We start from the raw sequence: 23,533 nt of genomic DNA on the forward strand, positions 1-23,533 counted from the left end.
GGAAAAGCGCATGCGCGCGTCCAGCACCCTGATTGGAGGAGGAACGGCGAGCCTATGCGCCTGTGCAGTACGTGAGTCAGCAGGATTAGGGGTGGCGCATGCGCGGTACTGCGCGCGGTTAGCGGCGCATGCGCACAACTGAAGGCGGGAAGGAGGCGGCGCCAATCATAGCCCCAGGGGGCGCTGAGGGGGGTTTGAAATCTCACGGAGATGAGAAGCCCCGCAGAGGCTGCGGGTCCGAACCCTGCTGAGAAGTGGATCTGTACTGCCAGAAACCACGTCCCAGTGGTGCTTTTCGTGTTTAACAGGCCCACAGTTGTACACTGTGTTACAGTTGCAATGCAGAAACATTTAAAAACCGGAAGAAAGTAATGTTTTAATCGTAATAAATAAAGAACGTGGTGAGATTTTACATTCCAAGTGCTCCCACACCCCAACAATTTAATTAAGAGGCAGTTTCCCATGGGCACGTGGGAAACTTTTAGCCTTGTGAATGAAATGAGCTGTGTGCTCATTTCATTTCATTTCATCTCATCTTATCCTCACGTCTCACACACACCCAAGGTCCGGGCACAGTGGGCCCTCAAAGACACATTCTCGGTATTACCTTCATTAAAATCAGGAAAAGAAGAAGGTTGCAGATTTTAGGGCTTTAACTGAGATTGCTGGGTGGTGTGGGAGATTTTAAAGTCATTACATTACGGTGTCTCTCCACCGTTTCTCTTCCATTTCTTTACAGGCAGCACGAGCTCTTCTCAAGTATCTTCCAGTAAAAATGCAAGATGTTTTGCAGCTATTGCAGTCACTCCAGCTGGAATTTCTAACAACCCCACAGCCCTGCTGGGTCGCAGATCCTCAGCCAGAACAGTCCTCAGGTGCCATTCCCAGCCCCACTGTTCTGTGACTGCAGCCCTACCGCCAGGCACGGTTCAGCAGTTTCACTTGGGCCAGTCTCTTTGTGATCATTGTGGCAAACACCAGCCCGAAGAGGACGCTGCTGATCAGCACGTAGTCATAGTCATCTTTCAAGACATCAAACTGCTTTGAGGGGTACACACGGGTCTGGTAGATGTCCAGGCCGTAAGCCACAACCTAAAGAGACATCATCATGAGCTGCTATTTCATAAAATAATCATCCTATATCTGCAGTTGTGATTGAAAGAAGGAATTATGGAGTGCTGAGCAGCCACGTGATCAGAAGTTACAGACTGCCTGCTGCTCTCTCCACAAACTGCACAATTCCACACAGAAGCTGCTGCCTTGTGCTCACCAAACAAGTAGACTCCAGACCAGAGGGGGCTGTGTAAATCCCTCTTATTTGGGATACGGTCTGATTGTAGTTGATAAACCTCTCAGCGTGGATCTGCACATCTGGGGAATAGGGAATCAGGTTCTCTTCTCTGAAAGGCATTTAAAGAGATATCATAACCCATTCAAACAGCATGCAAAGGACATCATCTGCAGTTCCTCATCTGATCAGCACAGCCTACTGCCCTAAAACAGCAAAATGAACAGCTCTGCTCTAGTGCAGATTTATTTTTGCTGCAAGAAAGCAATCAAATATGCCAGATGGGTCAGACTGCACTGCAGCAGCCTCCTTTTAGGGTTCTAATGTTTTATGTGTCGCTCTAACAGCCAGTTACTCAAACTTTTGTCTCTTAGGGTTTTTGCTGATGATAAGACCTGCTGTATGACATATATTCCATTGTCACATACAGGGAACAAAGCAGCTTCACTTAAATTCCTGCAAGAATTGCCCCACATCTGAACACTACATCACGTTCTCTTATTATACACAAAATCTATTCATCTTCAAACAGGAATAACAGCTGCTGTGCCTTCCTTACCTGCTCTGCTCTGTGGGGATTTCTGGTCGGCGAGGATCCAGCAGAGCCTTGGGAAGGGAGAGGATGGCACCGGAGGGAAGTCCGACTGCATGTTAGAAGAAATGAATCTTAAAAACTGTCTGTTCTGACAGCATTTTCTAATAGGTAATACAAACACTCTCCTAGTGCACATTCTAGCACTTGCCAGGAATCCAGGGCAGCCCACAGGCAAGCAAGATCTTGGCCAGAGAAGCACACTGGCCTGGTTTTGAGCACAGTGCCTGACTGATGCAAGAATAACCGCCATGTTCAGACCAGAGCAGCAAGCACTTACTCAGCAAATGACGGCTGGTGATGCCTCGCTCGGTGATGGTGGCCTCCATAGCACTGATGGCAGAGGGGAAGATGTACGACTGCTGGAGGACCTGAGGTAAGAGGGGGCGGTCCAGGGAGCTGAAGGCTGTGGCGTTGTATTGCTCTGTGCCCTCATACAGTTCCAGCACAGTGAACTCATTCCGACGTGCCTTTGTGTTCCAGTACTGGTACTGAAATGAGAGTAGGATTTTAGGAACGCAGGGCACAACAGCAGAGATGTAGCAGGAAATCACTGATGATGATCAAAAGTCTTCTCCAGTTAAGTTTGGCAATTGCCCCCTACCTCCTAAAAATCAAGAGTAAGAACAGAATAACGCTCCTTACCACCACCCAGTTCTCTGAGTGGACGATGTGGACAGGTCCCTTGGCTTTCTTCTGTACTGATGAGTGGATGATCCTGCCTGTGACTCCATCAATCAGAAATATCCCGACAAAAGTGCGCTCGTGGTGCGTGTCGGTGCTCTCTGTCACCACTGCGAGCAGGTTTGGATTCAAGGACTGTAGCAGCAAGAAAAGAAGAATCAGGTAAGATCCTCACCTGCCAGGCACTGCATTTATCTGCCTTTCACCTTGAACTAGGCATATCACCAATTGTTCTATTAGAGCAAAGAGGGAGAAATCAAGCAGTTTCCCCATCATTTGATGCCTGAGCTAACTGCAGCAAGAAAAAAAATACTGCAGAAGAAACCTGCAACACAATTAGCATTGTTTGGTAAGATGGGAGATACTGATGCATATAAATAGAAAGAAATAACAAAGTGGCAAAGGCTCAAAGCAGCGTCCACAAATGCTGAAATCTTGCATCAGCAGAAAGCTCCCACGGCACCTTGTAGAGAACACTGCGGTCTCCCATCACACGGCCCTGGGAGTGCACGTGCTCACTGGATCTCTTCCCTTTCACTGTCACTATCCTCTGTACTTCGGTGGGTATGGCCACCTGCCAGCTCTCCTCTGTTGTCAAGTCCTGCAAGAAAAAAAAGCACCACGTGGTAAAGCTTATCTGTCCTCACCAGACACCACCTCAACCAGTAAGACGTGAGGAGCTTCCTTTTTAATGCTTCTGAGACACGTTTTAAAGCTTGAAGGGATTCTCAAGTCAGCTGAATTGCTTTTATTCCAAGCAAAAAACAATAAACCAAGTGATCTACTGTTACCCAAACAGCATGTAAGAAGGTGACATTGTTTAGATTGTTATATTCCTTCCATACCTTTTTCAGCCTGAACCCAGAGAGCTTTCCCTGCTCGGCATCCACTAGATAAAAGAAGATGGAATGGGCCATTTCTTCCAACTGGCGAAGAACATTCTTAGTTGCTGGGAAAGCTGTAACCTGGGAAAGCAAAGAACAATGGGAAGAGGTGAAAAATGAACAGGCAAACAGAAAACACAGCAGATTACTTTGAATCAGTTAAGCAGGATGAGGCCTGCCTTACCAGAATAACCCCCTAGTTTTGTGTAAAATGGGACTTCATGGCAATTTTTTTTGTTGTTCTGCTCCCAAAGGAAATGGAATCACTGAAAACTGTCTCCAGGCAAAGCAATTTACCTTGTACTCATCATCGATCAGAAGCAGTACTTTGGCGTAGTCTTGATCCATAATAGGCAGAAGCAAAGTCTGAAGAACTGGACGCTTCAAAACAGGGGGTGCTACTTGGCTCCTCTTCCCAAAGATGGGGTTAAAGACGTACAGAAAGCTCATTTTGGTTTCCTAAGAACCAAAACAAGATGCAGAACTTTATCTAAGACAGACAAAAGAGCTGGTTTTCTCCCAGTTATCTGCCACTGTTCATTATTCAAAAGAATAGAATTCAGCTGCTCCATCAGAGCATTCTGTTTAGCACTGAAGTCATTTCTCTAATGAGACACCATGCTTTGAGGGGCAGAGGAGAGGGACCCACCTTATCCTTAACAAGCAAGGTGCACTGTGGAGGGTGGGGGAAGTGGGCTGTTGTTCTTTGGACCATCAGCTTGAGGGAGGCACCCGGTCTCACGTTCCTGAGGTACTGCTTCCATAGGATGGTGCCAGAACTGCTTTCAATGCCAAAAAGCTGAGCAGAGATAGAGCAAAACCAAAAGTTAAGAACACTTCTCTCACATTCAAGCACTGCACCTTCTTTTGGGGTACGAAATAAGAGTTTCAGTTCCTCCTCAAAGCTACCACAAAGTACTCTGCACATCTTCGAGACATTATTCTCAAAACCCAGGTAAAAAAAAGGGGGGAAATTCAGCACTGAGGCTCTTCACTACAGTCTAGAAACAAAGTACTGCTCTGGCTTCCTCACCTTTCCTGAAGCAGTGACCATCACCATCATTTTCTGGAGGTTGAACTCATCCCTGGCTAGATTGTCAATGTTAATCTCATTTTTAATCTGGCTCCGGGGTTTCCTGGCATCGTAGAACATCTTCCAAAGGTGAGCAGTCCAGGCTTGCAGCAGGATGAGCTGGGAGGACAGCCGCTTCAGAAACATCCCCAGCAATCCATCTGCAAACAGACCAGTGGTGGTAACAAAGGGAAATCACCCACATCCCCCTCCATATCTGAGATTACAGCCTCAGCCAGGAGAAGAAACGCTGCCATGCATGAATTTACGCCACCTGCTTTCCTCTGCCTTTCCCTCCAGAGCAGCAGATTTATACCCATTTCTGTCACAGACCCTCTGGCTTTTACCAACCTTTTCCCCCTTACCTCTCAGCCCCAGATATGCTCTTACCAACTGAAAGCAAACCCTCATCTAGAGAACATAACCTCTCCTTTAATATCCCTTCTTGCTCGTGCCCTCCTGAAGCTAACCAACCTGAGAGGTCTGCATCTCCCTCTACATCCATCACTCAGATCAATAGAAATGATTGTTAAGATAAAAAAAACCAAACACATCAAAAACCACCATTCTGTCCAGTAAGAGTTGATATTCAGCTACTTGAAAGAAGCGAAACACCAGGCATGAAGCGTATTTCACTATTAGGAATGCAAACAGAAAGAAAATCAAGTTCCACTGAGAAATGTTAGTTAGAAGCAATTAGAAAACACTGCATGCAGTCTGAGGTTACCTTGAATAGCTGCATCCAGGACAGCGAGAAGAACAAAACAAAGCAAAAACAAAAGCTATTGCAAATGGGTCTTCCAGAAAGGGCTCTCTAAGGGGATCAAAGGGAAATGTTTAGGGGGAGTGGTGGAGATCACCCACAGATGGTGATCGGTTCTGACTGCAATACGTTTGTGTCCTCTGCCTTTGGCATCAGACTTAAAAGTCAAGGCAGAAATGGGTTTATTTCTGCTCGCTTTAATTGCCAGGAGGGGAAATTTGAATCTTAATCTGAGTTCAGAGGAGACAGGAAATGATATATTTCTTCAGGGAGAAAAACAAACAGGCTCATACGCTGAAGGGTGATTCCATTAGTCTATGGCTCACCTGCTTTCTTCCCAAATTCTCCCTCCAACTCAGCCTGTGCACCCGTCAGAGGCAGATCCACCATCTCCAAGCTCACCACTTCTGCCAGCGACTCCTCTCTGCTCCATACAACCTTTCCTGGTTAAAAAAACCAAGTACAGGATATTGGAAAAATCAAAATGAAGCGTAAGGACATAAGCCCTGGGACATTCCCATCCCTGAGATGGACCTCCAGCCCTTCCTGCAAATATGTGTTATCTGCAGAAGCACCAAGATCTACAACGTGGCTCAGACTCACCCTATGGTAACATGTTTGAAATCTGTGCCCTCACCCTCCCAAAAAAAACCCAACACCCTAAACTAACAATAAAACACCATAAAATTGACAGGCTCTCCCTGTACAAAGAGCACAGCAGAACAGCTGTCCTAGCTGAGACATCTTTTGAGGGTGAAAGATGATGCAAGACTGCAGTATCTTCCACAGCACATCAGTTTCCAAAGAAAGCAATCCTAAAACATGGGGCCTGGGTTCTACAGCACTGAAGTTTTCTTCTCATCCAGAACAAGAAGGTTGCTGGTAAAACCCAGGCCAGGTTTGCTGTTTGTGCCAATCACCTGGCTGCTGGAGGAACAGCAGCATGTGGTCTTCTGTTTGCACCAAGGCTCGGTAGCCCACTGAGTCATCCTTCTTCAGGAAAACCTGGATATAGAGCTGAGGGAAAAAGAAAAAGAGTAAACCAAGCAGCCAGGTCTGTGATCACATCATCTGCCTGGATAAAAGCGAACTCTCAGGTGAAAGAAGAGCAAACAGCACAGCTGCATGCAGTGATCTTTTCACCTGATCTCAACAGCCCTACCAATAATGCCAAGTCAGGGTATGAAGGGCATTGCAGGCCCCACAGATCACAGCATTGAAGCAATCTTTTCCCACTCACCTGCTCTGGCTTGGCACCGTTCTGCTCCAGGTTAAAGGTAATCGTGGTATCCAGCAACCTTTGTCCAGTTTCAACCAGGTAAAGATTGATGTTGTAGGTTTGATTGGAACAGGTTAAGGATTCCTGTAACATTGTGCAGAAAAATACTGAGATAAACTCACCTGTCACACCAAATTCTGCAGCAGAATCTCACGTGAGCAAGAACTATGGCTTCAAAATGCTTTTAGATTATTTATCTGGAGCTGGCGTGAAACATCAGCCTCCAAAACCCAGGTTTAACATCTTCTATGCTCTATGTTCCCACAAGCAAAGGAAGGAAAGGGACTGTCAAGAACTTCTACTGCATATGGGAACGACCCCCCTCATACTTGTTTCTGGGAATCCTCCAGAGCACTTCCATGAAGGCCATCAGAACTTCCAGGTTTCTGAAACAAGGAAGACAGGAGGTAACATGGCTCCACACACCATGAGAGAACGATAAATAAAGTGCTTTGTGTGCTTGACAAGTCTCAGGTTGGCTCTGCAAACAGCAGACAGTGCTGCTAAAAACGAGGCTGTGCTCAGCTCAGTGCCCATAAGAACTGAAATCCGCTGCAGATCGGTAAGGTGGGCTTCTACATTGCACACCAACATTCAGACAAGGAGAGCCTTATCTGGGTGTAACCAACATCTGCATGCATTACCACTGCATTAAATCTCATTCTTTCCAAAGTTACTCATCATCCAGGCCTGAAAAGCAATACAGGTGTGGAACCCACTCCCAAGGCACGTTCAGATCACAGAGCTGTGCTCAACACACAGTTCTGACCAGCTGTACCCACCAGTTCGTTCCTACAGGTCAGCACAGCAGCAACAGTCTTCTCCCCAGTTGTTGCAAAGCTCACCAGAGCTGCCTGAAAAAGAAGAAGAGCAGCAATAAGTCATTCAACACCATGAAAAAACAAAAACTTGACAAAAACTACCTGTGTAGCAAATTAATCCAGACTGCAGCTAACAGGAGATGAGATTTCATGGCCAAGTTTTGTGTTGCGTGACAAGAAAACCTCTCTGAAGCTGAAAACATTCCTCAAATATAAACACAGCAACCATTCACCCCAAACCCAGGATAGCTGTCAGCAACAAAGCACAACTAAACAAATGCTTGGAAATGTGTCAGCAGGTGATATAAATAAAACCAAATGCTTTCCAAATGCTGCAGCAGAGAGCACAAGTGAAAAGAGAAATTCAGCAGCTTGGTCGGAACGCAGAGGGGTGTTTGGTTGTTGTAAGGAATGGTAAGCTCTGTTGGCCTCTCAGTGCAATGCCTTTTTCCTGGTTACCTGCTGGAAGTCTCGCAGGTGGCTGAGCAGCCCCTGTTTGCACTGCAGCAGAGAGAAGTGGCCCGGAGACAGCTGCAGGAAGAACTGAGTCCTCGAAGCGTTGATCACACTGGGCTGAGTAGCCAAGATCCTGGGCTGGAAGCCATCAGCAAACTCCAGGTCAAGTGACTGTGGAAGGAAGACAAGCATGTGCATTCATAAAAACTTCTTCCCCCATCAAACGAATCGCTTCCTTTCATCAGCAGCAACAGATGCTTTGTGAGGAAGTTGTGTCCACCATGAGAAACAAAGGGCAAAAGCAATAAGACCTGGACTGCTGTTGAAGCATGGCTCTGGCAACACCAATCCAGACAAACTGATTTAAGACAGACACAACGTACAGTTTTCTCCCTCTTACTTATGGATCACACACATCCTCAGTCACTGTACAGGTTACCTGTAGGAGAACTGCTGTGCTCCAAGGTGCAGGCAGGCACCAAATCAGCTGGATAAGTGCATATGAAGACCCTCAGCACTGCTTACCTGCAGCGGGATCTGCTTCATCTCCTGCTCAGTCTCCAAGGAGCAAACATAGAGCGAATGAGTGGCTGTGTCTGCACACACCAGCACTGCCTCCCCCACCACACCGCAGGCTCCATTTAAGCTTGTCAGCCACGGTGCTGCTACATTGGTCTGCCAGGAGAGACATCAAGAGACGAAGATGTCAACAGCAAAACTGTCTTTAAAGAATGAACTCACTGACACAACTCCACGCACTGTGTTTGTTCGTATCAAATTTGCTGTTTGGGATCCATAATCGAGCACTACCTGTTCTATGACTTCTCCATCCTCCACTCTGAGTGTTAAAACCTTCAAATGGCTCTGGGGGACAACTCCAAGCACGTGGATCACTCCAGTCCCACGGGAATATAACATCTGGTACTGAGTATTCTCACTGTGAGAGAAACAAAGGTCACAAAGCGTCGTTTTCTCATGTTGTCGCTTCCAAAGGTTTTCAAGAACATGAGGGAACCGCAGCATCTTTTCCTCCCAAGATGTCAGGCTCTAAATCTGAAATTTCTGCTTCAAATACATTCTCACCTTTCTGGCAGGTGTTCTACCCACTTCTGGTGCCCATTGGACAGGTAGTGCAGGGAGATGGCTGCCTTCTTCAGCACTGCCACGTACTTCACTGCATCCTGCAGCCCCACCAGACTCGCGGCCTGGAAACTAAGCATAAGTCAGGCATGATAAATTAGAGAGTCTGCAGGTTATCAAACAGGGTGAATTTTTCCTTTTTCTGGACATTTAATAGCCATACTACCTACAACTTCTGAGCCACTTTATCATCTGTGCGTGCAAGATGCCCAAAGGCCACGTTTTCATCACTGGGAGTTAACAGAGCCCTGGATGCAACCTCCAACCAGCTGCTCTCACAACATCCAGATTTTCAGAGTCTAATCTCCCAGCTGTTGTCCTGCAGTCCAGGTATGTTAAGCTTGCTAACTTAATGCTAACTTATCCCTGGGACAAAGGTAGGAGAGAGCCCCGACCAACACTACCTGCCCGTGTCCAGCGATGTCTCCCAGTTCAGCCCTCCAATGTTGGTCTCCCAGGAACGCAGGATGCGCCCAGCACTGGATACAGTGATGGCATCTGCACAGAGAGCAAAGGCGAGGTGAACCCAGAAGCTGTGCCTGGCATGGGGCAGCAGAGCCGAGAGCTCTGGCAGCAGGACGGCTCCTGTGTGCTGCCTCTGTGATTTCCTCACCCTGCCCGTGGATCAGCATGGCGTCGATCGCTCCTTCAGGGGTGGCTTTATCTGCATGGCGCCACACTGAGAGACACAGAAAGGGAGAAGGAGGTGGGCACAACGAAGCTGTTGGCTACTGCTCTCAAACCCACAGCCTCAGGACTTCCCAAACAGCCGTGTCCTCACTGCCCGTTGTGGGAGGTGCAGGTTGGGTTTCAGGGACAATCTCTGCTTTGAAATAGCGGTGATTGCTGGCACAGCTGCACGGGGTGGCGTGGGGTCACCATCCCTGCAGTTCAGTGTGGAGATGTGGCACTGAGGGACACGGGCAGCGGGACGGTCGGCTGGGTCGGGGGCTCCTGGAGCTCTTTTCCACCCCAAACAACTCAACGGCAGAATGCAGCTGCAGGAGCAGCCGCCCTCAGCAGCACTGCAGGCCCACCCCGAGCACCCCGTGCCCGGCCCCCCCCGCCACACTCACGGATTTCGCCGCTGCGGGAGTTGAGCGCTGCCACCACGTTCTTCTCGGTGCCCACAAGCAGCTTCTTGGAGCCTTGCGCGGCCTCCAGAGAGGCGAACTTCAGCTTCCCCACATACTGCTGCCTCCTGCGGGGACGGGCAGCGTGAGACGGGCGCGAGCCGCAGGGAGAAGCCCGCGGTGTCGGCTCGGCACTCACCAGTCGAACTTCCCCACTTGGTCCTCGTACACGGCGGCCGCCAGCGGCAGCAGCAGCAGCGCCCACAGCCCCGCCGCCATGGCAGCGCTCCCGTCGTGCCCCGCGGTGAGCTCTGGGGGCCTCGCGCCTCACGGGGCTGTCCCGCGTGCCGCCTGAGCGGAATTCGACGGAGAGCGGCGTGCGGCTGCGCTCAGGCATCGCGCGGGGCAGCCCGCAACATCCCGGCAGCCCCCGCGGCGCCCGGGGGGCCTCGAAGCACGGCGGTGCCATGCCGAAGTCCAAGCGGGACCGCAAGGGTGAGTGCGCGGCCCGGACCGCGGTGCCGCCCTTCCCCTTCCCCTTTAACCGCATCCTCCCGCTCCGCTCCCCGCAGTGTCCCTGACGCGGACGCCCAGGAAGGGTTTGGAAGCCAAGCAGGCCCTGATCGCTGAGGTGAGTCGTGCTGCCCCGCTCTCCCCCAATTCCTCCGGCCCCGCTAACCGCTGTCGTGCAGCTGCGGCGATGCGTGGACACCTACAAACACATCTTCATCTTCTCCGTGGCCAACATGAGGAACAACAAGCTGAAGGACGTGCGGAACGCCTGGAAGCACAGCCGGTGAGCGCAGGGCTGGGGTGGGGGTTGAGACACTACGGGCCTCGCAGCCTTCTGGTCTTCATCATCTTCTCCATTGCGTTGTAGGATCTTCTTCGGGAAGAACAAAGTGATGATGGTGGCGCTGGGCCGGGAGCCGAGCAGCGAGTATCGGGAGAACCTGCATAAGGTGGGGGGGGGGTCTCAGTTGGAAACAGAACAGGCACAGCTGTAGGTGTGGCACTGCAGGATGTGGTGGGTTGCAGTGGTCGTGAAGGTCTTTTCCAGCCTAAACTCTGAGTCTCAATGCTGCCTCGGCACCTCTGTGCTCCTGTCTCACAGGTCAGCAAGCACCTGAGGGGGGAGGTTGGTCTCCTCTTCACCAATCGCACCAAGGAGGAGGTGGATGAGTAAGTATGTGTGTGTGTGAAGCCCCTGTGCAGCTGAGCCTGCAATGCATGCAGGCAGCTCCTTCCCTCACTGCTGCTCTGATCGACACCGCCGTGAGCTGCACCCAGGTCCTCTGGGTGTTTCCATCAGCAGAACGCAGCACAAAGCCCACAGCTCAGCGCCGTCTTGTTCTGCTCTGTCAAAAAATGTCCCTGGGCCGCCATTTCTGCAGCTCTGTCTGCCAATCTGCCTCAGGTGGTTCTCCAGCTTCAAGGAGGTGGACTTTGCGAGGGCAGGAAACAAGGCGACGTACACCGTCAGCCTGGACACGGGGCCCTTGGAGCAGTTCCCCCATTCCATGGAGCCTCAGCTGCGACAGCTAGGATTGCCAACAGCTTTAAAGAAAGGTACGTGAGGGAGCTGCTTCCCTTCTGTTGCACTGAGTCTGGGCAAAGTCTTTTAAGGAGAACATTATATATTGGGACTGAGTTTTGGAGAAAAGCTGGCGCTCAAAGCCTTGTTTTCTTCCTGTTGCGTCAGCCTTCCCTGACTGCTGTCACAGGAAGGAGGGAAGCCTCGTGCTCTGCTTCTGCAGTGCAAACAGCGACGCACTGTTCCACTGAGAAGCCAGATGTGGGTTTTCTTAGGCTGTTTCAAGAGCTTTTGTTCTTGCAGGAGTGGTGACGCTGCTTTCAGATTATGAAGTCTGCAAAGAAGGGGACATTCTGACCCCCGAGCAAGCACGGGTCCTGGTGAGAATGCAACACAGCCCTGCAGGCACAGTCACTGCCCCAGGGAAATGCACTGTTCTGTGTGGTTCTCACTATCAGCTTACCTAATATCTGTACCATTGGCCTGGCTGCAGGGATGACAAGTCTGTGTCCTTTCCTAGAAACTCTTCGGCTACGAGATGGCAGAGTTCAAAGTGACCATCAAATTCCTGTGGAATTCTGAGACCGGAGACTTCCAGAAACTCGCAGGAGATGAGGAGGAAGAAGAGGAAGAGGAGGAAGAAGAGGAAGAAGAGGAGGACGTTGACATCAGTGAGGACTCGTAGCAGTCCTTGTGCTCGGACACTAGACAGCTCTATTTTAGAGCTGAAAGATGAGGATGTTTTCCTTCCCTGTCTGCAGCAAGACACGCGATTAACTCGACATTCTTAAAGATGATCTAACTACCTTTTATATAAAACATATATAAAACTCTCAGAAATTGCCAGTGCTGCCTGTTATTGAGTACAGTGGGATCTGAGGAATGGGAGATACGTTTCAGGCCCAAGTTGGCCTCCACAGCTCATGGGGAGCCAGCTCTGCCCTGCGCCACAGTTCTGCTTCACTAGGGTCAGTTTTAGCTCTGCAGGCATTTTGGCTCAGGTTTATTTCTGAGCTGGAAAGCAGATTAAAGCTCTGCTATTAAGAGACAATGACTGCATTAGAAAAAATGATTTATTCTCATCCACGCTCAAGATTCATTATTAACCGAAAGCAGAACTAGACCCTTCAGTTATGTGCTCCACTTCCCTTGATTAAGTGCATTTTTAATCACAGCATGTGCTGGGGAAAGGTCCCCGAGGGGAGAAAGCACAAGGCCCCACGCCTGCAGTGCTGGCAGGGGCAGCGTGGGCACAGAACAGCCAGTCCTACAAAGCTCCATTAAAGGGACAAATCACAGCCTGCCACCCCGAGGGCAGTGTGGGTGAGAGCCTCACATTTATGCTCCCTACTGCTCAGCTGCCTGCTCTTCCCTCCCCAGTCTAGCGGAAGTAGTTGGGGCAGTCGTGTGCAGTCAGCTTCCAGGCTTTGTCAAACGCCTCCACTACAGCTGGAAGCAGTGGGCCCTCCTCACTGCAGTTCAGATTCTGCTCCAGCTGCTCCATGTTGGACATCCCAATGATCACCGCGTCTCCAAGAGCGCCCTGTGAAGCCAGAAGGGGAATCGTTCATCCCAAAATAAGCCCAGCTTGCCTCCCCAGCCAAATTCTGAATGCTGTTCAACTCTGACCTGCAGCTTGGAGTGGTGGTACAACCAACGCAGTGCGGCCGAGGTCAGGCTTGGTGCATTGGAACCATAAGCATCTTTCAGAGCTTTTTCTACTAGTTCAATTCCTTCAAAGTTGTGCTTCTTCCAGTACCTGCAAGAAGGAAAAAATAAATAAATCAACATCACTGCCCTCGAGAATCATAAATTCCAAGCAAGCGTGAAAGGCCTCTGAAAAAGCTTTGTACAGCTGTTTGTAGCCCCCAGGCTTCTGCAATCCAGGCAGGGGGAAGCTGACCCTAAAAACTGCTCTGCAAAGCTCAGTCACGAGGCACAGCCCAACTGCCTCTGAAAGGAGGAAGCGAGGTGCTCTGTGTCCCCAACCCTGGGTGGCAGCAGCACAAAGGCTGCCCTGCAGCCACTGAGAAAGGACATGAGCCTGCAGAATCACAGGGTGAGCTTGAGTCTGTTCTGCTCCCTCCCAGCTGATTGTTAGGATTTGGGTGGTTTTGTTTAAATGCAGCCCCAGCTCCCTGTTCATCAGCTCAGGACACACCTGTCCCTGTAGACTTGAGCCCAGTCATTCCCAAAAAATCTTCCAGTGGGCTGACGTGTGTCTTTGTCCTCATACTTGTACTTCCCAGTCAGCAGCCCTCCTGCAAAGTGCCAGCAGCATGTTTAGCACCAGCTCTTACGCTGCCCTCCAAGGCACCGCCTCGTCTCCAAGCCTCTGCACCCAGCCAGGCATCTCCAATCCAGGTGACACCTTAACAAACCCCGTGGCCACTTTCGGTTACCCACAGCCACATCCCTCCCGTCACAGCTCCCCCTACCAGCCAACGGATTGTAGGCGTAGAACCGCAGCCCGTAGTGTCTCAGACAAGGGAACAGCTCCAGCTCCACCTGCCGGGTGGTTGCGTTGTACATGCCCTGCACAAAGACAGAGCACGGGGTGGCCTCAGACCTCCCAGCACAAATCCTGGCTGCTAAACCACGACCTGGATCTGCTTATCAGGTGGTACCAGGGTGTCATCTAGCAGTGACCCCAAGCCTGCCTGCCAGCAGTGCAGTTTACAGGTAGAGTTATGCATTTCTATACTTCATCCTGCTTTTCCTCTCATTTTAATGGCTGCTCACAAACAAAACCCAACATCCTGGGATCTGCCCTTGCAGCAGATGCTCACCCTGGCAAAATAATTCAGCGTTTCACCAAGACAAACAACTGCAGCAGCAAAATTCCTCCTCAGAAATGTGATTCCCTTTAACAGTGGAGGGGTGTTTGATCAATGATGCTTTAAAGAAGCCAGGACAGCTTCTTCCCCACCCTTCTCTGAGTTCTCTTACCCAGAAGGGTGGATTCAGGTCAGACAACATGATTAATTCCCTAGGAACAGACTTTCTAAAGGACTGCAAACAATGCAACAATGACTTCAGTTCCCCATCACGAGAGTCACTGACTCAAGCACGAAGCACACACTCAGCTCTTTCTGGGAAGTGATCTCACCCAGCTCTCTAAATCCATGTCCCAAAAGGACTCCCTGGGCTAACTGCAGCAGCTCCCCTGTGCTTGTAACACAGAGCACAGGGTTCCCACAGACCTCACCTGGTACACAGTTGGCATCAGCCAGTTGTTGCACTTGCAGATGGTGCAGATTTCTGCCACCTCCCACGCTGCGTAGTTCGACAGGCCAAGTTCTTTAAACTTTCCCTGCAGAGGAACAAAAAAGCATTCAGATCCAGCTTTTAAAAACAGTTTACCTATGAAATGAAAACCTATGAAATGCAAAATGTGTATGGTGAAGGGGACACCACTGAAAGTCAGCTCTCTGTTGGTCCCACTGCAATGTAACACCTGACAAAAACATAACCCTCATTTCATGTTTTGAATTCACACCTTCCAGTTTCAATTCTCAGACTAATGGAGTTGATGAGTTCTTCCCTGCCCATTATGAGAATAACATTAACTGGCTCAGTTAACACAGCAGAAAGCAAAGTTCATCAGTTCCAACATTTTCCAATGCTCCTGAAGGCAAAGGGCACCACGTGAACATACAGCAGTGCTGCAGCTCCTGGCACTCCCCTGGTCACCTGGCCTCCTTCCCCTGAGCACCACGCACACCCTGCACTGCACAGGAGCACAGCAAGCACTGAAAAAGTGTCAGGAAGGAAACAAGCAGCAGCCCCAGCTCTGCTTTACCTCCTTGTGCAGCTCATTGCAGGCACGCAGCGTTTCCTCCACTGGGGTCCCGTGGTCGGGGGCATGGAGGTAGAAGAGTTCAACGCTCGTCCTCTGCAGCCTCTCCAGGGATGTGTTCAGCTGTGACCGCACACTCTCTGGCTTCAGTGTCTTCCCTTCCCAGGGGTTGGCCTTGGTGGCCACTTCCACTGCAAAGGGAAAGGAGGAATGAGCAGTGATGTTCCCAAACCCGGATGGGAATGGGGTACAGTGCGCTCAGGGTGCTTTCAAAGCATGTTCTTCCTGGAAACACAATGTCAGTGGGACCCTCTTCCTTGGGGTGAGGGTCTGCCCCCAAAATCAAAGGCCCTTTTCCTCAGAAATACGTCAGCCTGCAGAGGGAGGTCCTTCTCCTCACGGATTGGGGGTCTGCATACAAACCAGGCTCTCTTTTCCTTAGAAATACCTCAGGATAACAGAGGAGACCCTTCTCCTTGAGGCCCTGGGATTTGCCCTAAAATTCAAAGCCCCTTTTCCTCAGAAATACACCAGCACAGTGGGAGGACCCTTCTCCTCACAGACCAGGAGCTCTGCAATGCAAACCAAGGTCTGTTTTTCTCAGAAATGCTGAGCAGAGGCCCTATTCCTCAGGAAGACTGCCCTGGAAATGGGGACCACCATGGAAACGGAGCCCTTCTCCTCAGGAAGATGCTAGCCTCACGGGACAGGCCTTTCTCCTCAAGAATCAGGGCTCTACCATACAAACCACGGCCTCTTTACCTCAGAAACACCTCAGTCCAGCAAAGAAAGCCCTTCTCCTCTGGAATCAGGGACCAACCGTTCAAAACCAGTCCCTTTTACCTCAGCAATCAGGGACTCCCTTCTCCTCGGGGCCGGGGGGAGACACCTCCCCCCACATAACACCACAGACCGCGCTTTTCTCCTCACAACCCGCCCCGTACCGGACTGCTCCCCGCCGGCCAGCAGCGTGCCGAGGATGCGCTCGGACTCCCCGCCCGCGTACATATAGGCGGTGTCGAGCAGGCGGTGTCCGCGCCGCAGGAAGGCGCGCAACATGGCGGAGCTCGCCTCAGGGCCCGCGCGCCGCCCCATCTCCATCGCGCCCAGCACGATCCCCGGCCGCGCTCCGCCCGCCGCCATCTTGCCGCCTCCACTGCGCATGCGCGGGGAGGGAGGGAGGAGCTCGCCGTGCCCATACTGCACATGCGCGCGGGGAGGGTCAGGCCCCGCCCTCTTCGCGGGTGGGAGGGGCTGTGTGAGAGCGCGCATGCGCAGTGCGGCCCCGCCGGGTCTTAGGATCTCATTGCGAAAACGGGTGGATTTGGGAAAAACAGCCGAAGTTTGGCGGAACGCCGCTGTTTGGCCCCGAAAGCCGGCAGTTTGTAAGGAATCAGCGCGCTTCTGGGGAGAGCGGAACTTCCAGAAAGAAAAAGAAAGACAACAACAAAAAACAACAACAAAAAAACAACAACATCCCAACTTCTGGAAAGCAGCAGATTTCTCAAAAAGTAACTTTTTCCCCTTAAAAACAAACAAACAAACAAAAACAAACCAAAAGCGGCGAGCGAGGTAAGGGGGTGATGGTGCGGTTCGGGCTTCGTTACAACCAACCTCAGCTCGGTCGGGTCGCTCCGTGACCGTCACGCATAAATGTTCTTCCAGGCGTTACCTCCTTTTCTGCCCGTATTTTCCGTTTCCCCATGGCGGAGGGGCTCTGGGCATCGCCTCCACCCGGCAATGGCTCCGACTGCCCCGACGGCGCCCGCTGGGTGCTGCGGCTGCTGGGCGAGTGCGCACGGGACGGGCGCGATGTGGGCAGCGCGCTGCTGGGGCTGATCTCCATCGGCTGCTTCGCTGCTGCCGCGCTGCCGTGAGTGCCCAGCTTTGGGGTTGGGTTGGAGGGACGTGGGGGACGAGGAAGGGGTCGTGGGAGATAGTTCTGGTGGGCTGGGTGTGCTGAGTGTGGAGGAAATGGAGGCAGCTTCCAGCCAAAGCCAACCTGTGGGTGTGTGATCTTGAAGGACCCTCCCAACCCAACCATCCCATGGTTCTACATTATCTTTAAGGACCCTCCCAACCAAACCATCCTGTGGTTCTATGGTCCCTAAGGTCCCTTCTAACCTAACCCTTCCAACCCAAGCCGTTCTAGAGCTCTCGTTACAATCTGTGCTCCAGCTTTTTGCCCCCACTCTCAGTCAGGCCTCACGTTTGAATGCTGGGAGCAAGAGAAAAACCCCACGAGGTCCTCAGGGGGTATGGAACAGGTTGGAGCTGATGCTTTGTGTCCTTCCTGCAGGCAATTCTACCAAGCCTGCAAGACAGGCATCATGGACCGGGCGCTCTCCATCTACTTCCTGCTGGGCTGGCTCGGTGGAGACCTCCTGAACCTCATCGGCTCCTTCCTGGCAAACCAGCTGCCCCTGCAGGTACCCTCAGCTCTGCCCTGCATCGCTCCCCTGTCCCCAAGGCTGGGGTCTGGGTGTGCTCAGAGCTCCCATCCTTGTTCTGCAGGTGTACACTGCTGTGTACTACGTGCTGGCAGACCTGGTGATGCTTTCCCTGTACGGTTATTATAAAGCCAAGAACTGGGGTGCAGGAGGTGAGCTGTGGCTAATGCCCATCTGTGGGGACATAAGTGGGGCAAGGGGACCTTGGGAACGCCCCCAAGGTGTGGGGTGCCCCATCCCTTGTGGTGTTCAAGGCCAGGTTGGGGGTTGGAACTGGGTGATATTTGTGATCCCCTCCAACCTAAGCCATTCTGTGACAAAAACAGAGCCCCTCTTACCCCTGTCCCTCAGCTGGGTGGGCTGCAGTGTTGGGGCAGCGTGGCAGAATAGTTAGCAAAAAGCTTCGAGTGATTTTAACCCTAAACCACAGAAACTGCTGAGATAGGAGTGGTTTCCTCCCCGCTAAGTTACAAATGGCTCTTATCACTGAGATAAAAACCCACATGCCCCACTGCTGGATCCCAACGCCGCAGATGGAGATAAGAGGGCTCAGACTCGCTCCCAGCACCAGGCCCAGCCCTGCAGAAGGAACAGCCCACCTCAAGCATCCCCCACTTGTCTCCCCACAGCCACAGCTTCCATCAACGCCGCCTGCCTCTTCTCCCTGCTGGGAACAGCCACGACCCTCACGGTGCTGAGCCGCGACGCAGGCCCAGCCCTCAATCCTGCGGCCTTCAGAGGGAGATCTCTGCTCTCCTTGGGCCCGGAGGGACCTGGCCCTGAGGTGGGACATGGGGGTGGCTGGGGGAGTCCCAGTGTGGGTGGCTGTGAGGCCTTGCTCAGGGCTGACCTTGTCCACAGCCCATCAGCAAGACTGAGATCATCGGCTTCACCATCGGCTCCATCTCCTCTGTGCTGTACCTCTGCTCCCGGCTCCCCCAGATCTACACCAACGTAAGTGAGGGCAGGAGGCACACAAAGTCTTGGTCTGAACAGGGAAGTGAGTTTCTTCCTTCCTCTTTGCTTGCTGGCTGCAGCTCCCTTATTTCTCACTGTGTCACAGCATGCTCTGAAGCCCGATTCATTTTCCTTCCCCTCCAACTTAACAATATTGTCAGCATGGAGCTTTTGTTTTTTTCCACATCTGCCAGCAAAAAGGGAACCAAAAGGCACTCAGCACTGTGTCAGTTCCCATTTTCTCTTTTCCCGTGGTGGGATGATTAACACCAAATGGATAAGTAGATTTCAGAGCTTATTTCCATGTAACACAGCCTCTCCTTCCAGTACCGGAGGAAATCCACGGCCGGTGTCTCCTTCCTGCTCTTTGCCCTGGTGATGCTGGGGAACTTGCTGTACGGCACCAGTGTGCTGCTGAAGAACCCGGAGCCAGGGCAGAGCGAAGGTGACTACATCCTGCATCACCTGCCCTGGCTCATCGGCAGCCTGGGTGTCCTCTCCCTGGATGTCATCGTATCCTTTCCTCCTCCATGTTTTCCTTCAGGGTGGGGATGGTTTTTGGGGCTGTGACTTCCTGCATCCCACGCTTGTAACTAATGCAGTGTTGCAAGAGCTGAATGCTTTGCTTATAGCTGCATTCAGCTCATTGTTCTCACAGTGCAAACGGCCTCTGCAGGCTTGTTGTGCCGATCCTCACCTTGCAAAGATCCTTAAGGCCTCCTCAGATCTCGTTCCAGTTCCTCGCCTATCGCACAGGACGGCCCAGCGCTGGTGAGGAGCGAGAAGCACTGCTTGCTGAGCACGGTGACAGCTGACAGGGTGACCGCAGCGCTCCTGGTCCTGTCCTCTTCTCTGCGTGGTGCTGGGGAGAGGGGGATGCAGGGCAGAGATGGATTGGTGCTGCTGAGACGTTCTGCCTGGCCTGGTGGCACGCACTGCTGCTGTGAGACCTCGAGCCCCTCTGATACCAGCGGTGGATCAACGAGAAAGCAATCAGATACCTCAGGAGGTCGCCTTTCCCTGTGCTGAGCCCTGCAGAGGGCATGGGGTGGCCGACCATCACTGTGTGGTTCTTGTGTTGCTGCCTTTGGACTTTTGGAAGACGGGGCAGCGACTGGAACCCCTTGGAACAAGGAAAGGAAAGTGCAGGGCAGCCAAAGCGTTTCACGTTATTGGTATGGCTCAGGCTTCCATAAAACATTGCCCCACGTGCCTTTGTGTTCTGTTGGTTCATGTGTCAGTTCCTTGCCTCTTAATTGTTCTCATTAGTCCCCATTTCCATGAAACGCTTGGACTCTTCATCTTGTCTCACCCCTGTTTTGTTCATATGGGATTTGAGTCTGTTGTCCTGGTGTGAGACAGGAGTGTGCAGGGAGGAGGTTCAGCACTCTCAGACTCCAGGAGCAAGGAGGTCAAGTGCTGGGAAGCAACCAGCACTGAATGCAGCCCTCTTGGCATTGCCAACACAGCCCTCTTACAGCAGGGCTGAAAGGAAACCAGCACAGCTTGTCCCACACATGGGAACTTTCCTACGCTTTCCATTCGCTCGTCTTTTTCTTCCCCTTTTTTCACTCTCCAGCTTTCCTACCACCATGCCGCTCGCCTTTCCCTGCCCTCCCAAGGAAGGCACAGAGCCTGGATGCTACGTGGGACTGCTTGACACCACTGCAACAGCAGTTAATTAAAACCACAGCAGCCCGTGGTTGGAGCTCACCCCTTTGTTTCCAGACTCCTCGACCTTCCTGAAACAGAGTGGTGAGTTTTTCTCCTCTGTTCCATGGCAGTTTCCCCAGCAGGGCTCGCTTTCCTCTTGCCTCCCTCCAGCTGCTCTCCTGGCCAAGCACGGGTTAGCAAAGGTTTTCTTAAGGCTGGAAGAACCTCGACCTAAGGAGATATAAAAACAAAAGTCATTCACCCAGTGTAACCAAAGCACAAGTCGTGGGGCACCCAGCTCTCTGCATCTGGCAGCGGGTGGAAGCACAGAGTGCAGAGCAGCACAATGAGGGTCCTGCTGAGGTTCTGGTCCCTCTGAGGCTGTGATGCAGCCCTGTTCCCAAACGAATGTGCTGTTTCCCATTCTGGGAAGAGTTTGGGTGTCACGTTGAAATGGCAAAGGCACAGCTATAAACCAACTTGTCCCAAAATCCAAACAAAACTCAGCAGCAGGCTTAGGCCAGCAGAAGCTGCAGATAACCACGCTGGTAGGTGATCTGCTGTGAGCCTAGAAAGGAATGAATGGCTGCAGCTCAGCCCTCTCAAACAGCTCAGTGAAGGGGACACATCTCTGCACAAGGGCCACAGGGAGCCTGGATGCCACAAGTACATTAAGCCCACAGGGGCTCCGTTTCACTTGTGGCTCGAGTGCAGGCAGGTGGCTTTGGAGGAGGTGAAGAAGTCCCAAAAACAAGCACACACAGATGTGAGCTGCAGTTGGGTCTCAGGAGCAGAACGCTGCCTCTCCCCCACCCGGCTCACACACTGCCGTTAAGCTTCAGGAGTTCCCATGAGCTTATCTCCAACTTCACACAACAGGGAACAAAGCTCACAAACCACACACAAAGCAGAGGAGCAGCTCTTAAAGAGCATCACCATCAGAAGCACCTCACCTGAACCCACCGAGCAGCCATGGCCCCAAACACCCCTTCCTCCTCCGCCTGCAACAAACCAGTCCCCCCAGCAAAGCGCCCTCACCCTGCTCTCAGTGCATCAGCTGGATGCTAACGCAGCAGGGCGACCCAGCCTACAGCAATCCTGCTCAGAACAAATGCATTTCAGCTTTTTAACCTCTTAAAGCCACGTAACACAGCAGCTGTTTGCGTTACAGCTGGGTTTGGTGCTCCCAAGCACACATCTACCATCCAGAAGCATTCACAGAACCAACCCCGAGCACCGCAGCAGGAAGGAAGGAAGGAAGGACGACACCGACTGCACACACTGCTTCCTGGGATTTGTTTTTATTTCCATTTTTTTAGTCTTTTTTTTTCTTTTTTTTTTTAGTATGGAGGCTCAAGTATCAGATGTAGATTCAATTTAAGCTTTACAAAAAAAAAAAAAAAAAAAAAAAGAAAAATCAAAACAAAACCAAACAACCCTTTTGCATTCCATACAAATTGACAGAAAAGCGCCTTGGAACCAGGCTGTAGAAGAGCAGAACGTTCAGCAGGTCTCCTAATCAATGTCTCCTTGCAAATCTGGTTTAGTCAGTATAGTACAACACCAAGGAACAACCTCTCTTCCCTCCCTCCCAGCAGCCATCCCCTGTGCCCAACCCCCACCAAACACACGTGGAATAGATTTGTTTTTTCTTCTTGTTTCCAGTTCTTCCTCTTTCACACACCACAGTATTTAATAAATTTTTTTTTGTTTGTTTTACATTTTTTACACCAATGTAACAAAAGGCAGGAGGGGGATGGGGAGGAAAAGACAAACAATGATCCGTGTGTATGCGTATCAATGGGGGAGGGTGGAAGAGGAAAAAAAATACATGGGCTTCTACAGAAACATAGCCTAAGGTCTCAATAGCAAAATGTGGTGCAAAGTAGGCCTCAGAGACTGAAAAAGTTTGTACAGCTTTATTCATGGGGAGAAGATGGCGTTGCATGAATAGTATTGAATGCAAATCGTGACGTGACGTAACAGAAAAGGTCAGGGGGATGAGTTTTCTAAGAAAGGAATCTAACGAGTGCATGGCATGTCTTGTTAGCACAGAGAGTACTTTAACTTTGCTGCTTTCTCTTCAAAGCCTCCACCAGGTCATTTTTAAGAGCTTCTTGTTTTGATTTGTCTGCAAAAGTCTGCACAGACCTGCGGGGAAGAAGGAGACACAAGTCAGAGGCGATGCTCTTGAACGAGGGTTTCCACCAGCTCTTCTGGCATGGGAGCAATAGCAGAAGCACCTCAACCCAGGCTTAGAGAAAACAAAACTCAGCTCGCCTGTTTTAATACAGAAAACAGAAGGCAAAGTGAACACTTCAATGCTCATGTCAGAGAGAAGTTAAGCCTGTAAGAAGTTAAGCACCAAGAGATGCTTCCAGCAGTTGCACCCCACCTCCAGCTGCTGGAGGGAGAGTCCCACCGTTGGATGTTACAGGTTGGAAAACCCCAGGACACCACCAGCAGAAGGTGTTAGTGCTCTCACTCTCAAAAGGACCACAACAGGAAAGTGGAGAAGTCCAGCCTCTGCCAACAGAAGTGAAATCCCAGCTCTGGGAGCTCCTTTCTGCACACTGTTCACCCAGGATACAGCAGCCACGTCAAAACCTCTTCCAGCAAATTCACCAATGGGAAAAGCACTCAGGGTTTGTTCTTGAATTTGCTTTTCCAGCTTATACCTTGCCTACAGTAATCTGTGAATCAAGTTGTCAAGATTACTGCAGGGGCTCCTTTTTGCTACCGGTTTGGTTACAAAGAGCTGCACCTTCCAGCCATCTGGGCTCACTGCTCTGCAAGAGAACTGCAGAGGAACCTCGCTTTCTGATGCTACAACTTCCAATTTCAAGAGAACAAACTTTTCAACATGATCATCCACAGAATGACACTACCAGGCCTTTCTGCTAGCACAGAAGCAGTGAGGATGCAGTTTGGGAGGATTTATACCCACATCAGCCATATTTCACACCCTCCTCCGTGCTCCAAGCTACCTCATTTTGCCTGGATGCCACCTCCTGTAAACAAGGCTGCTCTGTGCCTCAGTTATTTTCCTAACATTTTTCTTGCAGTTATTTCCATTCTCTTGTCTCTG

General features: G+C 51.2%; 5 protein-coding genes across 8 annotated transcripts in view; 2 read left to right on the forward strand and 3 right to left on the reverse strand.

Moving 5' to 3' along the window:
* Positions 1 to 350: 350 nt before the first annotated feature.
* EMC1 (ER membrane protein complex subunit 1) lies at positions 351 to 10,384 on the reverse strand. Of its 2 annotated transcripts, XM_048967688.1 has the most exons (23): positions 10,252 to 10,384; positions 10,056 to 10,180; positions 9,593 to 9,658; positions 9,384 to 9,477; positions 8,923 to 9,051; positions 8,650 to 8,776; positions 8,365 to 8,514; positions 7,843 to 8,010; positions 7,345 to 7,416; positions 6,892 to 6,948; positions 6,524 to 6,646; positions 6,204 to 6,300; positions 5,610 to 5,726; positions 4,482 to 4,681; positions 4,098 to 4,247; positions 3,746 to 3,907; positions 3,410 to 3,529; positions 3,028 to 3,165; positions 2,526 to 2,699; positions 2,161 to 2,371; positions 1,848 to 1,932; positions 1,271 to 1,400; positions 351 to 1,092 (listed from the first exon to the last, which is right to left on the reverse strand). In XM_048967688.1, exons 1-23 carry the CDS (start codon positions 10,329 to 10,331, stop codon positions 913 to 915), a joined length of 2,955 nt encoding a protein of 984 aa, XP_048823645.1. In that variant the 5' UTR covers positions 10,332 to 10,384; the 3' UTR covers positions 351 to 912. The 2 variants fall into 2 exon arrangements, with proteins under 2 accessions (XP_048823645.1, XP_048823646.1); XM_048967689.1 differs by lacking the exon at positions 6,892 to 6,948.
* Positions 10,385 to 10,477: 93 nt separating this feature from the next.
* Positions 10,478 to 12,390, forward strand: MRTO4 (MRT4 homolog, ribosome maturation factor). Its single transcript, XM_048967705.1, has 8 exons — positions 10,478 to 10,547; positions 10,625 to 10,683; positions 10,745 to 10,848; positions 10,933 to 11,014; positions 11,167 to 11,234; positions 11,470 to 11,621; positions 11,890 to 11,966; positions 12,107 to 12,390. Exons 1-8 carry the CDS (start codon positions 10,520 to 10,522, stop codon positions 12,269 to 12,271), a joined length of 735 nt encoding a protein of 244 aa, XP_048823662.1. The 5' UTR covers positions 10,478 to 10,519; the 3' UTR covers positions 12,272 to 12,390.
* Positions 12,391 to 12,641: 251 nt separating this feature from the next.
* AKR7A2 (aldo-keto reductase family 7 member A2) lies at positions 12,642 to 16,555 on the reverse strand. Its single transcript, XM_048967698.1, has 7 exons — positions 16,330 to 16,555; positions 15,389 to 15,576; positions 14,795 to 14,899; positions 14,025 to 14,121; positions 13,748 to 13,847; positions 13,216 to 13,345; positions 12,642 to 13,129 (listed from the first exon to the last, which is right to left on the reverse strand). The coding sequence occupies exons 1-7, from the start codon at positions 16,547 to 16,549 to the stop codon at positions 12,968 to 12,970; spliced, it is 1,002 nt and encodes a 333-aa protein (XP_048823655.1). The 5' UTR covers positions 16,550 to 16,555; the 3' UTR covers positions 12,642 to 12,967.
* A 90-nt stretch (positions 16,556 to 16,645) lies between these two features.
* Positions 16,646 to 22,163, forward strand: SLC66A1 (solute carrier family 66 member 1). The gene is made up of 8 exons (XM_048967699.1): positions 16,646 to 16,957; positions 17,051 to 17,258; positions 17,685 to 17,814; positions 17,900 to 17,987; positions 18,465 to 18,619; positions 18,697 to 18,789; positions 19,120 to 19,305; positions 19,518 to 22,163. The coding sequence occupies exons 2-8, from the start codon at positions 17,089 to 17,091 to the stop codon at positions 19,605 to 19,607; spliced, it is 912 nt and encodes a 303-aa protein (XP_048823656.1). The 5' UTR covers positions 16,646 to 16,957; positions 17,051 to 17,088; the 3' UTR covers positions 19,608 to 22,163.
* A 33-nt stretch (positions 22,164 to 22,196) lies between these two features.
* The window catches only part of CAPZB (capping actin protein of muscle Z-line subunit beta), a 52,140-nt gene continuing 50,803 nt past the window's right edge, over positions 22,197 to 23,533 (reverse strand). For all 3 annotated transcript variants that reach the window (XM_048967701.1, XM_048967702.1, XM_048967703.1), the window contains one exon: positions 22,197 to 22,596. Coding sequence is in view for 1 of the 3 variants with exons in the window: in XM_048967702.1 (XP_048823659.1) it covers positions 22,509 to 22,596 (88 nt within the window). In the remaining 2 variants the exon portion in view is untranslated. The remainder of the gene's footprint in view (positions 22,597 to 23,533) is intronic.

This window comes from Lagopus muta, chromosome 21 (assembly GCF_023343835.1).
Source record: "Lagopus muta isolate bLagMut1 chromosome 21, bLagMut1 primary, whole genome shotgun sequence".
Classification (NCBI taxonomy): Eukaryota; Metazoa; Chordata; class Aves; order Galliformes; family Phasianidae; genus Lagopus; species Lagopus muta.